General features: G+C 40.5%; 1 protein-coding gene, 1 non-coding gene and 1 pseudogene across 2 annotated transcripts; 2 read left to right on the top strand and 1 right to left on the bottom strand.

Moving 5' to 3' along the window:
• The first annotated feature begins 1,697 nt into the window (after positions 1 to 1,697).
• On the top strand, positions 1,698 to 1,934 carry SPRR4 (small proline rich protein 4). Its single transcript, XM_004618109.2, has one exon. It carries the CDS (start codon positions 1,698 to 1,700, stop codon positions 1,932 to 1,934), a length of 237 nt encoding a protein of 78 aa, XP_004618166.2.
• A 5,490-nt stretch (positions 1,935 to 7,424) lies between these two features.
• On the top strand, positions 7,425 to 7,531 carry LOC129403792 (U6 spliceosomal RNA). The gene has a single exon (XR_008629453.1). It is a non-coding gene; the product is annotated as a U6 spliceosomal RNA (small nuclear RNA).
• Positions 7,532 to 7,955: 424 nt separating this feature from the next.
• On the bottom strand, positions 7,956 to 8,537 carry LOC105943335 (uncharacterized; annotated as a pseudogene).
• Between the last annotated feature and the right edge of the window lie 7,017 nt (positions 8,538 to 15,554).

The raw sequence follows: 15,554 nt of genomic DNA, 5'->3' as shown, positions 1-15,554 counted from the left end.
TCTGTCCTAAGCCACTAGGCCAAGCTCCTCTCTGATTCTTGGTTAATCAGAGAAGTGACACAAGTCTGGTGACAATAAAGGAAATGACACCTTAATTGTTACTTGGATAATTTGATCTCCATTCCACACCACTGCTGACAGTGACTACTTTCCTAATTCTGTTTGATTTTCGAACAAGAGGATTTTTCTGACTGATGGAAGTGATTTAGAGCTGTAGCATCTTGGTAACAGTGCTGAGTCTCCAGGAAGCTTCCTCAAGCTCTATTGCCTTTGTGGGGAGGGAGGGGGGTGAAAGGGCTGGCAAGCTGCAGTCAAGCTTTCTAAAATTTTGGTTTTAGGCTTTCAAATGCAAGCAGGTCCAGTTTAGGATGCATTTTATACTGGGAACCCATATCTAATTATTAGGATTGCCAGATAGGATCTAAACTTCTCATTTATAATCATGAATTTAGATTATAAGGAATGCTGCCTATAAAGAAAATGTCCTTCAAATAATGTCCAAAGAGACAGAATCCTCAGCACTTGTTCGGCAGGTCTGGTCTCAAATATTTTATGATCTATATCTTAGCGGCTCTTTCATCTGAAGCAGGCTGCATCTTGGTAAAACATCTCCCAGTGACCCTCCCCTCCAATGATCTTTTTGTCCCAAGTTCTCTACAGAGGGATAGAACCAATTAGCCACATTAATTGACTTGCTTCCATTCTGAGTCAAGATAGAGCAAGAATTAGAACTGGTACAGGCTTTCTCCAGCTTCATTATTGACACATCACAACACTTCCTTCTGAGACAGAAACTGTCCCTGCCTGCTTCTTCATGCCCCTTCTTGCTCACCCAGTCCTCCATCTTTGCCTACACTCATTGTTGGTAGAGCCCAATAGAGCTAGCTTATATTGCAGACCCAACTTATGACTTGACTTTGTAAAACTATCCAAGCTTTATATTCTTTTTTGTTCCATTTTGGGACCACACCTAACAGTACTCAGGGCTTACTTTTGGCTTTGTGCTCGAGAAAGCATAGTGCTGTGGGAATTCAAATCCAGGTAATCTTCCTTGCAGGAAGATTTCTCTGCTGTACTCTCTAGGGCCCCATCCAAGATATCTTTTTGTTAACAACCAGCATCCAATACTGTTTTGTGGTATAACTGAGAAACTATGTTTTCAGCTAGGTCAAGATGCCAGGAGAGACTGAGGGAAGATAGGAGATCAGCACAGCATAGAAGAAGGAAGAAAGGAAAACAGAAGATAACAGATATATATATATACATATATATGTGTATATATGTGTATATATATATATGAGTTAATTCACTTGTTAAGATGGGGGTATCAGGGCCATGGAGATAGCACAGGGTCAGAGGTCCATGTTTTGCTAGAGTGATCTCGGTGGTCCCTGCAGAGTCTGAGCAGTACCACATCCTCAGACCCTAGCAATGAGCCCCTGATCTGCTAGGCCCCAAATATCACCCTAAGTGGTCTGTGGGGCCCTTCAGCACTACTTGGTGCTTCAGCACTCTCTCTCTCACACATACACACACATACACACAGAGAGAGAGAAACATGAGATTACTAACCACTATGTCTTTGGCTATCGAAGGAAAATCCTCTTCTCAGAGTCAGATGGGAGAAGAGATGAAGTATCCCTTTCATGGTGCCTCATGCTCAGTTTCTTCCAGGTTCCCCTGGTACTTCAGCAGGAATGTCTTCCCAGCAGCAGCAGCAGCAGCAGCAGTGCCCACCTCAGAAGGTCCAGCAGCAGCAGGTGAAGCAGCCCTGCCAGCCACCCCCTGCTCAATGCCAGCAGACCAGTGAACCTAAGACGAAGGATCCATGTGCTCCCCAAGCCAAGAAGCAATGCCCACCTAAGGGTACAGCCACAGAAGCCCAACAGAAGTGTCCTCCAGCCCAGCAAACTCCCAAGAGTATACAGAAATAAGCGAACGACCTACCAGATGGAATCTTCCTCCAGCTTCTCTTCTCCCCAGATTTGAGATTTGCCCTGCTCTCTCACCTCCTCCTACCCAAAGTCTAATGAACTGCTGTCAGGATTTCTTCACATTAAACTCATCACACCCCACTTTGCCCATTTCTCTGTACCACTCTGATGTTCTCCCATGTGGACATGAAAGAGATTTCCTCCCCCGCAGTCCTCCCTGTGGCCACTGTTACAGCCCATTCATCCCCCAATCACAAAAGTATTTATATTTCTGTAATTCCACCTTGACTAGTTGGGAAATCAGAGGCCCCCAATTCTGCTTCATTCCTTCGCTGAGCCCCTCCCTGAACTGCTGTCCATTTTTTCTCCTCTAATAAACATGTTGGTATCTGCTTTACAACACAGCCTGTGGTCTAGTCATTGATTCAGAGAGGTATTCTGGGAAGGTGAGTATGTGAGAACACATGTGCTTGCAGTGCATCCATATGGCCTAGTTGGTCTGATTAACAATGGAAGAGCTCAGATCCGAATGCATATTGTTAAGGAGTAGAGCGAGCTCAGGGATCAAGGCTATTGGCGATTCTTGCTAAGAAACTACACCTTAAGAACAAGAAAAGGAGGAAAACTTTATACTATCAAGTTGTACTAAATATACTCAATGAATGTGGCTTTTACTTCTTGGAAAACCGTCGTTCTGAAAATCATTAGAATGTACAAAGATGGTCTAAGCGAGTACCAGAGGGCACTTCTGCCAATACCTGATGCCTGAAATTTTGTTTTTATTTTGACTTTTTTTTAATATTCTGGCATTTCTGAAGTTTTGCTATATTAAAGTGATTTTTTTTGTCCATCCATTTGCTCATTAACTCTTACTCATTTGCCCCTTCACTCATTTCCTCCTCCACCTAATATTAGCAAGTTCTAGTATGAGTTTAGTTCCCTAAGCTTGGCCATGCTGGTGTTTCAGAGCAGCCCCGAAACTTTCTCCTAAGATGCAATGGGTAGAAACTATTTCTTTACCCAGGTTGTTGCAAGGGCAGATAATAGAAAATATGTGCTATAATACAGGTTTTTCATCAATCAAACTCTATAGGACTCATGAAAGAAGTTCTATTTTTACAGCTGGCTTCCTAGCTCTTTTGCAGGACTAGACACCTGTGTGGCACACAGGAGGTAACAGGAGCATGGTAAGGCTTTAGGTACATTGAGGATATAGAGGTGTGCTGTAGTGTATATATCTAAACCACAGAGCCAACAACACTGCCAGCATGAAACCCAAACTACAATTACCAAACTGAAAAAATGTGCCTATTAAGGAGGCAGGCTAAGGGATGGTAGGGAATCTGTGGACATTGGTGGTGGGATCAACATTTGAACATTATATTCCTGACTTGATATTATGAACAGCATGGTAAATCATGGTGACTTAATATAAAAATTACAAAAAGAAGAAACACAGAACAACTTGCTCTCTACACACACATATTTATGTGCATGGGCAGGAGTAGTTAAGTGCACAATTCTCCTCTAAATTGCTTCTTCATATAACAGACTGAAAAAGATTAAATTACCATTTCCTCTTAAAATCATCAGCCATGACTGATATGTCCAAGTAGCGATCATTTAAATCTGAGGGTACAGACATTAACCAAGAATCCAAATTGTGCTTAAAAACAGATTAAAAACCAAAATTGGTTTCAAAACTGAATACTTCTAAAAAGAGGAATTCTTTGATGATCTTACTTAACCCCAGTCCTTGCATTCTGAAATAACTCCTCTGAAAGATTAAGAAAAGCCTAGTATATCTTAGCAGACACCATGCTTGCTCCTTGCTTCTAAATTTGAATTGTTTCCTTGATCGCATAGATTCTGAAGGTCCTTTCTTCATCTCCCTGAAAGTCTCTGTGCAAGTGTTCTCACACATTGTTGACTTCCAGGGCTGATAGATTTGCACATATTTCAGATGAATTGACAAAACAGAATTGAAACAATGAGAATTTCACTGTAGTTTAAGTCTTAACTTTATGCCCTCAACACCAATGGCCAAGGGCATAGTCCATCTGTATGACTAAATGAGGACCCATTTCATTCATAAGGAAATGTTTTTCTATAACTCAACCATCTGAGGCTCACATATCTTAAATCTCAACTATGTACGTGGTGAAAGAAGGGTGATTTGTTTATTACAGCTTTCCTTCAACATAAAGTAATATAATGTTTCAACACATCACAGGGCCATTATGTCTCTTTTGGTACAATATCTTTATTACCAAAGAGATATCTGAAATGAATTCACAAAGTACTTACATAGTCAAAGTATAAGAACTGCTGAACACCAAAATGCCCCATAAGATCCAGAATATACAAACTTCAGTAATTTACCTCTTCTAAAATATAGCATTTAATTTTGATGCTTGACTCTAGAATGTCCTCGTTTTATTTATTTATTTTTATTTTTCCCCCTTTTTATTGATTCACCATGAGATATAGTTACAAAGCTTTCATATTTGACCTTCGGTCATACAATCATCAAGTACCCATCCCTTCGCCAGTGCAAAATGTCCTCATTTTAAAGGTTTGGTTTAAATATTTCTATGTAAATTCACCTAAAAATAAAATAAAGAACTGAAAGTACAATGATTCTTTAGCCTATTTTGAACCAATTTCTATTAAGTAATATAATTATGCTATATATTATGTGTATAATTGTAATGTGTATAATTGTTATATAGTTCATATTTTATGTTTTTCATTAATCCCGTTGACTGATGACTTTTTGAAACCTAGGGATCTTATATTTTTTGCTTTGGTTTGAAATTCTTGATATTTGTATCTATTTTTATTGCTTCCTACCTCATTTCAAATATTTTGCTGTTATTTTTGTTTATTTAATTATAGTTTAGATCACATGTTTACAGTTAATGTTTACAGTTTTGATTTACACAATTACTTCATATACTACCAACTAAGTACCTGAGATCTTCCATTAATACCTTTATTTGCTTCCAGTCCATCTCATCATTCTCCCACACATACTCCCCCTCTTACTCGGTACTTCCCCAGGGACAATTGTTTGTTATCATTTGATACTATTATCTTATTTTGTTTCTTCATATGCCACAGAGTGAGGTCACCTGGTATTTGTCCTTCTCCCTCTGGTTGTGGCAAAGTGCATGATTTTATCTTTCCTATGGTTGCAAAGTATTCTATTGTGTAGATATATCGCAATGTCTTTATCACTTGTCTGTAGTATTATTGTCTTTAATATCCTTCAGATGCACAGCTGTTTTTTCCAAAGAATTAAAAAAAATAACTGATTCTGAAAGAAATGGGATAGCTTGTGGTAAACCAGCTATCTAGATTACCTTATATAGTTATCTAGTTACCAGTATAAATATAGAATACATTTATAAATTAAACTTGACTGGGACCCCAACATTTCAGAGAGAGAGAGAAGAACCTCAGAGATGAGATGGAAATGTCTTATCCTGGGATAATTTGTGGGATCAAAACATGAGCAGAATGAAAACTTGAACTTTCTACTAAAAAGACTTTTGTGGGAGGGAAAGTGTGAGAGTTGGGGAATACTTTGGGAGGCTTCAAGGAAATTTAATATTAAAATTCAACCATTCAGCCATTTCTACTCATAAAATTTAGTGACTTTTGGCACTATTGGTATGCTAAAACTGTAAGCAGAAAACCTCTGTAAAGCAAAGCAGAGTTTTGAATAGATTTATGAAACAAAAATTGAACTTTGCAATCCATCATGGAGAAAGGTCTTCAGGTCTTATGAGACTCAGAGTTAACTGGTTGTTGGTAGGAAACTTACCATGGCAGGGGAAGCATGGGGAATAGGTGGGCGTGGGGAGGGGATACTGAGACAATGGGAGAGGGAAGCAAACACTCTGGCAGAGGGTGTGGCACTGACATGTTTTATGCATAAAACACTAACATTAACAGTATGTAAATGATGATGTCAAAAAGAAAGACTGAGTCTTTGTGAAATAAATAAATAAATAAAAGACTTTGTGGAGTGCCTGCCTCCATGTGTGAGGTCAGTAGTTCAAGCTCTGGCACTGTCTCCTTATGACAAATGCGAGTTTAGCTGAAGGGTTGTTGGGATATTTGGCATCATTGCAAATACATAAGCTTCAGGGCTCCACAACCAAGTGAGCACTCCCCAGACATTAAGACAAAAAACAACAAAGGAAAGGGAAGTGGGGCTGGGGGTGGGATTGGGGTCATACCACAAACAGAGGCCAAATCTACTCTTTAACACTAGATGGTGTCTCTCCTTGGAATGAGACGAAATTTGATGGAGCTTCTGGTCCTATGACTCTTGTCAGTATTACGGGTGGTGATTACATAGTGAAAACACAGCACACACACATAAAAAAAATCACTAAGCTATATTGAAGATTTTTGGTTTTGTTAGTTTAACCTCAATAAAAATACACACATTTCACAGTCTATACTTGCATCTGAAAGTTCAGATGGTGCAGTGTGGACATAGGGGCAGTGTATCTGTGTAGTCAGACTGAACAGAGCAGGTGTTCAGTCAGCATCTTCATTCCCCAACTGTGCTAGCATATTCAGTCACTTAAATCCAAATTTAGTTTGTTTTTATGTGAAAATTTTTAATAGCTCAGTCACAAATATTTGTATAGTCTTTGAGAGATTTGTCTATATACTGACTAGATATAGTATATGTTCAATAAATAATTGATCTTACTTCGTTGAATTTTTTTGTTTGTCTGGTTTTAGTTTGGGGGCCATATTCAGTGGTGCTCAGAGCTTACTTCTGGATGTCTACTCAGGGATCACTCCTGGTGGGGTTTGAGGAACCCATATGTGATGCCAGGGATCAAACCCTAGTCAGCCAGATAAAAGGGAAATGCCCTGCTAATGCACTATCATTCTGGCCCTTGATCTTATTGTTTTTAGCTGGGAGTGGTAAATTCTGAAGCCTTAGCTTAAGGATTCTTCTCTTTCTTGAGAAGCAACATGGAAATATTTTTCACACGTGGTTTTTCTGTGTTTGATTTGGGGGGCACACCTGGAAGTACTCAGGCTGCTCCTGGCTCGCTGCTCTGAGGTCACTCCTGACAGTGCTCAGGAGACCATGTGGTTTCAGGGAAGGAACTCAGGTCTCCTGCATGCACAGTCCCTTAATCTGTTATCTACCTGTCCTGGAAGGTTTTTGACCAGATGGGGAATTTCTACAAATTGTACTCAGGGGTCATTCCTTCCCCGGGTTCAGGAAGGCCATATGGGGTGCCAGGGATTGTGAACCCATGTTGGCTGAGTATCAAGGCAACTGCTTTACCTGCTATACTATTGCTCTAGTCCCAATTTCTACTAATTGTAACAGTTGTCTCTTTCCAGTTGGGAAAGAGGTCTGGAAGAGAGAGCAGTGTGTTAAGCAAAATAAATAAATAAATAAAATTATCACTTTGAAGCAAATTCAAAGTTTAGAAAAAGGGAATTTGAGTGCTCGCTTCGGCAGCACATATACTAAAATTGGAACGATACAGAGAAGATTAGCATGGCCCCTGCGCAAGGATGACACGCAAGTTCGTGAAGCGTTCCATATTTTTACGATGACTCTCTAATTAAAAATAAACTAATAAAAAAAAAGAAAGAAGGTAAAAATAGAAATGATGAGGTGATAGATGTTCGAACATTGATTGAAACCCGAACATGACCAGTTTTGTAACTGTGTATCTCATGGTGATTCAATAAAATAAAAAAAAGAAAAGAAAATGAAATAAATGAGAATTTAAAATAAAAAAAAAAAGAAAAAGGGAATTTGAACAAAAAGATTATTTGGAGACAAACTGCAGACCCAGGCCTGGGAAACAATATATATATATGTATATATATATATTATATGTATATATAATATATATGCAGATATACATATGCTCTGTGGCACTGTCATTCCGTTAATCATCGATTTACTGGAGCGGGCGCCAGTGGCGTCTCCATTTGTCCCAGCCTGAGGTTTTAGCATCGTAAACTTTACGGCCGCTCCCCGCAGATGCGGCGGGCCAGCTGGATGTCCTTGGGCATGACGGTGATGCGCTTGGCGTGGATGGCGCACAGGTTGGTGTCCTCGAAGAGCCCCACCAGGTAGGCCTCGCTGGCCTCCTGCAGCGCCATGACGGCCGAGCTCTGGGGGCGCAGGTCGGTTTTAAAGTCCTCCGCTGGAACGGCAGCTTGCGGATGAGCAGCTCCGTGGACTTCTGGGGGCGGCGGATCTCGCGCAGCGCCACGGTGCCGGGCGGTAGCGGTGCGGCTTCTTCACACCTTCTATGGCCGCCCGCTCTTGTGGGGTAGGGGAACAAGACCCGTTTTTGCTACTGTTGTTAGCATATTTAGTACATCACGGGTGGCTTGCCAGGCTCTGCAGAGCGGGCGGGATGCCCTCGGTAGCTTGCCAGGCTGAGGGGGGTGGGGGGATGGAAGCTTCTTTTGGGGCAATCTAACAGTCCCTGCAGGTGTTCCCAGCTACTGAATGTAAGCTCCTGGTGACAATTTGCATGCTGACAACATGCACCTGCCTGCTTCTCTGGGCAGCACCTGGGGCATCTGCAACCTCATGTTGATCTCCTTGAGATGGATGGAGTGCGCAGAGGTCAAACACCTGTGCCAAGTCTCAAGTCACTGGCTGGTTGTCAGACAGTGTCCTACAGTGGATAAGCCATTGTGTGCACTACTGTCACTGTTCCATGATATATATATATATATATATATATATATATATATATGTATGTATATATATACATATATATAGTAACTGACCCACATTCACTATAGAACTGTAGTCCCAATAATTAGAGACTACTAACTTGTGCAGAAAGAATATATAGTCATTATTTAGAAAATAACACTATAATTTCTAACATTTTCAGTCCACTCAAAGAGGGTCTAACTGTTTTTTTTTTCTTTTTGGGTCACACCCGGCCATGCACAGGGGTTACTCCTGGCTCTGCACTCAGGAATTACTCCTGGCCGTGTTCAGGGGACCATATGGGATGCTGGGAATCGAACCCGGGTCAGCCGCGTGCAAGGCAAATGCCCTCGCCACTGTGCTATCGCTCCAGCCCCAAGGTTCTAACATTTTTCAGTTCAATGATGAAGGAAAAACACAATAACTTCAAAGTAACCCCTTTATCTTATGAAGTAAGCGGTAAGTGTGTGGGAATATGTAAGGACCAGTGGTTATTTGAATGTTTTATTCTAAATTACATCTATAGTATTGAAGGCATGGTTATACCATTATCATGCTACTTTCTATCAACAAAAAACAAAGGGGCAGTCAGTCCAGGATTATAGACCATCCAGATATTTCTGTGTTTATGGTCACGAGTTTCTTCATAATACATAGTTAGCATCTATTTTTTAATCACCACAAGACACAGTTGCAAAGCTTTCATAATTGAGTTTCAGTCACACAATGATTGAACACCTATCCCTCCACCAGTGTGCATTTTCCACCACCAATGTTCCCAGAAACCAAGGTGTATGGGACCCAGGGCTGAGATATCCAAGCCTGCTCAGATCAGGACTGGGCTTCTACCACCCAGATCCCCCATTCTCTGGCAGCCAGGGACTACCCCCAGCGCTGTGTAATCCCATCAATGGCCAATATCCAGAGACTATAAAACCAAGCTCCCGGAAGCAACATCATATAGTCTAATTCTCTGCTTTGAAGAACCTGGCAAGTTACCGAGAGTTTTCTGCCTGCCCAGGAGAGCCTGGCAAGCTCCCCGTGGCGTATTCATATGCCAAAACTAGTAACAATGATGGGTCTCATTCCCTGACCCTGAAAGAGCCTACAATGTGGCACCATTGGGAAGGACAAGTAGAGAGGCTTCTAAAATCTCCGGGCTAGGATGAATGGAGACAGTACTGAGACCACTCAAGAAAATCACCAATCAATGGGATGATGATGATGATGATGATGATGATGATGATGATGATGATGATGATGATGATGAATGTTCCCAGTATCCCTCCCACCACCTCCATCCCATCCCACCCCTGCCTCTGTGATAGGCACTTTCCTTCTTACTCTTTTTCTCTATTTTCAGGCGTCATGGTTTGCAGTACAGATACTGAGAGGCCATCATGTTTGGTCCTTAGTCTACTTTCAGCACACATCTCCCATTCTGAGAAATCCCTCCAACCATCCAAACCACTAAGAAACTTAGTGGTTTCTTCTCTATCCCAGCTGCCTTCTTCCCCAGCACATGAGGCAGGCTTCCAAACTGTGGAGCAATCCTCCTGACCCTTGTCTCTACTGTCCTTGGGTGTTAGTCTCATATTATGTTATTTTATATTCTTCAAATGAGTGCAGTCATTCTATGTCTGTCTCTCTCTTTCTGACTCATTTCACTTAGCATGATACTTACCATATCCATCCACTTATAAGCATATATCATGACTTCATCTTTTCTAACAGCTGCATAATATTCCATTATGTAGATGTACCAATATTTCCTTAACCAGTCATCTGTTCTCAGCCACTTGGGTTGTTTCCAGATTCTGGCTATTGTGAAGAGTCCTGCAATAAACATACAAGTGAAGATGTCATTTCCACTGTGCTTGTTTACATTCCCAAGATATATTCCCAGAAGTAGTATTGCTGGGTCAAGTGGGAACTCAATTTCTAGTTTTTTGAGAAACATCCATATTGTTTTCTAAAAAGACTGGACCATTTGGCATTCCCCCCAACAATAAATGAGAGTCTCTTTCTCCCCGCATCTGCACCAGCACTGGTTGTTCTTGTTCTTTTTGATATGTGCCAGTTTCTGTGGTGTAATATATCTCATTGTTTTCATTTTAATTTCCCTATTGATTAGCAAGGTAGAGCATATTTTCATGTGCCTTTTGACTATCTTTTGTATTTTTTGAGGAAGTTTCTTTTCATTTCTTCTCCCCATTTTTTGGTGGGGTTGGATATTTTTTCTTATAAAGTTCTACTTTACTTGTAAAGTAGTATATATTCTGTATATTACCCCCCAATCTGATGGCTATTGGTAAATAATTCTTCTCATTTAATGGGCTCTCTCTATGTTTTGGTCACTGTTTCTTTTGAGGTGCAGAACCTTCTTAGTTTAATGTAGTCCTATTTGTTTATCTCTATTTTCACTTGTTTGGTCAGTGATGTTCCATCCTTAAATATGCCTTTAGCTTCAATATCATGGAGAGTGCAAGTTTTCATCTATTGACTTCAGCAGCCTTTAAGGCAGTCTTGCCATGGTGACAGAGATATTTTCCAGTAGATTATAATGTTGAAATTTCTTCTTTTGTCAACAAGTGCTACTTCTGCTGCTGCTACTAAGTGTTTCTGTGACCTTGAGCAAATCTTTTCCCCTCAATCATTTGTCTATAAAATGAGAAGCTGGATTGGGTGTCTTTTTCCTGTTTTGAAATTAAATGGATGCATGTATCCTTTTTGGCTTCTGCAATATGGGAGCCCTGTTCCCTATTCCACTATTCTCTAATTCTAAGAGTGAAGCTAGTGCAAAGCAGCAAAATTTTTAAAAAATTACTACAAATTAAAGAGCTTTTGGAAGGCAAAAGAAAGACAGCCTAAAATTGAAAGACAGCTAACTGAATGAGAAAAAATATTTTATCTCAATACAAAGATTTGATATTCGGAATATATAAAGTATAATGACCAACCACAAAATTGAAAAGTCCTATCAAAAAATGAGTAGAGTAAATAAATAGACAGTTTTCAGAGGGAAACAGGCAGATAGTCATCTGGAACACTAAAAATGGTCAGCATCACTTATCATCAGAGAAATCCAAATTAAGATGCCAATGAGATACCATCTCACACCAGTGACAATGGCATATATAGAAAATAGTAGGAACAATCTTTGTTCGTGGTGATGTGGTGTAAAGGAACTTTCATCACTGCTGATGGGAATGTTGTCTGGTGCAAGCCCTGTAAAAAACAGGGAGAGTTCTCAGTGAACTTAAAATTAAACTGCCAGTGGATGGAGCGATAGCACAGTGGGTAGGGCTTTTGCCTTGCATGAGGACAATCAGGGTTCTATTCCCAGCATCCCATATGGTCCCCCGAATACAGCCAGGAGTAATTCCTCAGTGCAGAGCCAGAAGTAATCCCTGTGCATCACCAGGTGTGACCCAGAAAGAAAAAAAATTGAACTACCATGTGACCCAGCAATTGCACTTTTGGGCATTTATCCCATGACATAAAAATACTCTCAGAAGGACATATGCACACCATTATTCTTTGCTGCACTCAGTATAATAGCAAGTTACAGAACTAACCTAGGTGTCAAGTGACAGATGAATGGATTATGAAGATGTGATATATATACACACAATAGAATACTACAGTTAAAAAGGAACAATGAAATTATGTGATTTGATGTAACCTGGTTGGAAGAGATCATGTTGAATGAAGTAACCCAGAAGAAGAAAGACACAGGATGATTCAATTTATCTGTGGTATATAGAATACTGGATTAGGAAATGTATTGTAGTAAAGGTGGAATGCCTAGATTACCCTTGACCTGAATGTTTGGAGAGGAGAAGGACAGAGAAGGAAAGAAATCAAGAGGGAAAGGAGAGAATTGGAAGTAATGGGTAAATTGGCATCAGGACTTCAGTTATACTGGTGATCTGGGAGAGTGGTGTAGCCATATATCCAAAACACACACTCAACTCACCTCAACAGTACTGAAAACATGAGTTCTAAGCTGCAGATACTAGAATCATGTAATGTGCCTGTCAAGTTGACAGGTGGGAAGATGGGCTGGGGTTGGGAGTCAGGAGGGAATATGGGAATACTGGTGGAGGGAAGTTGACACTGATGATGGTGCTGAAATATATGCAGAAAACTTGACTATCAATAACTTTATAAGTTAGTTATTAAATGTAAATGTTTATTTTTTAAAAAAGATTGAAGCCAGTAATTCTCAAATAGAATATATGTGTTTGGGGCACAGGCAAAGCCTAGGAAATGAAAGAACAAACAAATGAATGAACAACGTAAAGGTTAGATTCCATGAGCAATTTCAGACAGTGGGAAAAAGAAATGAAAAGTATGTGCATCTGATAATTTTCAGAAACAAGTATTTACTTTGAGTGACAAGGGAGGGAGAACAGAATATTATCATTTCAGTACATTTGGAGCGATAGCACAGCAGTAGGGCATTCGCCTTTCACGTGGCCGACCCGTGTTCAATTCCTCTGCCCCTCTCAGAGAGCCCGGCAAGCTGCCAAGAGTAACTAGCCTGCACGGCAGAGCCTGGCATGCTACCCGTGGCATATTGGATATGCCAAAGATAGTAACAATAAGTCTCACAGTGAGAGACGTTACTGGTGCCCGCTCAGACAAATCGATGAGCAACGGGATGACAGTGACAGTGACAGTGACAGTACTTTTAAATTCACATAGCTCAACCAGAAAACTAGACCTTTCCTCCATTAAAGGGTGTCAGAATGCATCACCCCAAAACATGGCTCCTTGGTATAAAAATTATTTTAATCTAATGGTTATTAAGGGACTAGAACTGAAACATATGCCTGAAACTCAATTATTGACAACATTGTAAGTCATGGTGTTTGAATATAAACTTCAGGGTTTTGTTAAAAAAGGAAATAAACAACCAGCCTCTACACAGAATAGATCCCCCTGTTCAGCTACCAGCAGAATAAAAACCTTTTCACTGGAGACAGTTTGTTAGTTCTAACAGGCATCTGAGGCATCTGCAAGCAGGACTTCCTCTCTTAGCCTCCACCCAGAGATAGACCCTCCCACCTTTAGGCACTCAGCGCTCAACACTGCTTTACATCATTTCTCTGCAAATGCAATATTATCCCTTGAGGAGGCTTCATAGACCTCAGTCCTGGTCCACAAGTTTGAATTCCTCTTTGATTTAGCTTCCTCCCTCAAGAATCACATGGCACAGATGAATACACTGTTTTTCCACTGATACTCTGTCTTATATTTGTAAGGAGTCCCAGCTAAAACACCCAAGATGGGTAGAGGAAACACATTGCCTTCCCTATACTATCAAAAGTCTCTGTACTGTACACAAGCATGGCATGTGAACAGGTGACATGGGACCATATCCTGGTTCTAGGCATGGACTCAGGATCTGGCTAAGCAAGCCTGAACCTGTCCTGTGATGCTTCCCTAAGGGCAGGGTGTGGTTCAAGGGTGTGTGGAAGTACTTAACCTTGCTTGAATAGGACTTAATTGTTCCCAAGACTCCAATGTCCGCAGGTCAAACACGCACATCCATCAACATCTAATTGCATCAGCAGCAATCTGTGCTTTGAAGCCTTCGTGCCCACCTGTGTGTCCTGCACCTGGAGGCAGTCAAGGGACTGGGACTCTGCCTGGATTTGGGGAGTAGGAGTTGAGATATTCCAATTGCCATATCACTAGGGGAAGAGATTTTTCAATCTTAACAGTGCCTGGAGACATTTTTTTAATTAAGCTGGTGAAATATAACTCCTATGGAGGCTATATAGGGAAAGATTTTTAAAGATACTAGATCATATCGACTACAATTAATATATAAATGCAATTGTGTTTAGAATCTAGTACTTTTCAAATTGATTCCAAGATCTGCCAAAGATAAAAACCATTTTAGAAATAATTGATTCCCTGGGCTCTCCCGGGATATTCCACTTCAGGAGGTGAAATGGTTGTAGTTGCTATTTTTGACAAGCAATCCAACTGCTGCTTCAGCTCAGGTAGGTTGAGGATGAACATCCTCAAGTAAGGTCCTGGGTCCCAGAATCTCATTACTTCATAAAGGCTAGGACCTCATGCCAGACATTTGACTGTCTGTCATTCCGCAAATATGTTTAAATAAGTGACTGCTTTCCAAACCGAGAAAATGATGGAATGCCCTGAGTCACTGGAGATAGGTTCTAATAATACATGGACTTAGGACCCTAGGAGAGAAATGTGCTTGGCACGTGTTAGCCATCGACAAAACCCTAGTCACTATAGTAGTTGCTTTGCATATGTAATCAAGCTTAATAACAGCTCTGTAAGTAAATATTATCATTCCTAAAGTATAGGTAAGATAAACTGAAATTCAAAGAGGTCTCAGAGTCAGAGTGCTTGGTTTGCACTTCGTCTCTGCCTCTTGTTCACCATGTAAACTTGGGCAAAGGACTTATTCTTTGTGCTTTAGTTTCCACATCTCTAGAATGGATTTAATAACTTGTTACTAGCACTGCTACTGGGAAGATTAATGCCAAGTGCAAGAACAAAGTCTTAGACTTGTAGGTGCCAATCAAATCATTATCATTAAGAAAGATGAGTTTTCCAACTCACACAAACACATATAGTAAGGACAAAGCTACAATTTTGACCTAAGAATTTGAACTATATACAATGCCGATTTATTTTCAAATCTGTAATCTACAGAAGCAACATTTCTCTCTGCTGTATACTCTGGTCACCATGTACGCCTGAAAGTTCAGTAGAAAAAAATAAGAGGAGATAAGACCTGTGAGATAGTTCAGAAATTGGATGTGCATGTCTTGCATGCATAAAGCCCACCACTGCACGGCCCCTCAAACTTTTCCAGATTGACTAAGATGGTCTCTAGA

The sequence above is a fragment of the Sorex araneus genome, chromosome 3 (genome assembly GCF_027595985.1).
Source record: "Sorex araneus isolate mSorAra2 chromosome 3, mSorAra2.pri, whole genome shotgun sequence".
Classification (NCBI taxonomy): Eukaryota; Metazoa; Chordata; class Mammalia; order Eulipotyphla; family Soricidae; genus Sorex; species Sorex araneus.
The sequence above is the reverse complement of the archived record's forward strand: the minus strand, read 5'-3'. Positions and strand labels throughout refer to the sequence as shown.

Excerpts from the sequence above, each read along its gene's own strand:
- SPRR4 (XM_004618109.2), top strand. The coding sequence starts at position 1,698 with ATGTCTTCCCAGCAGCAGCAGCAGCAGCAGCAGTGCCCACCTCAGAAG.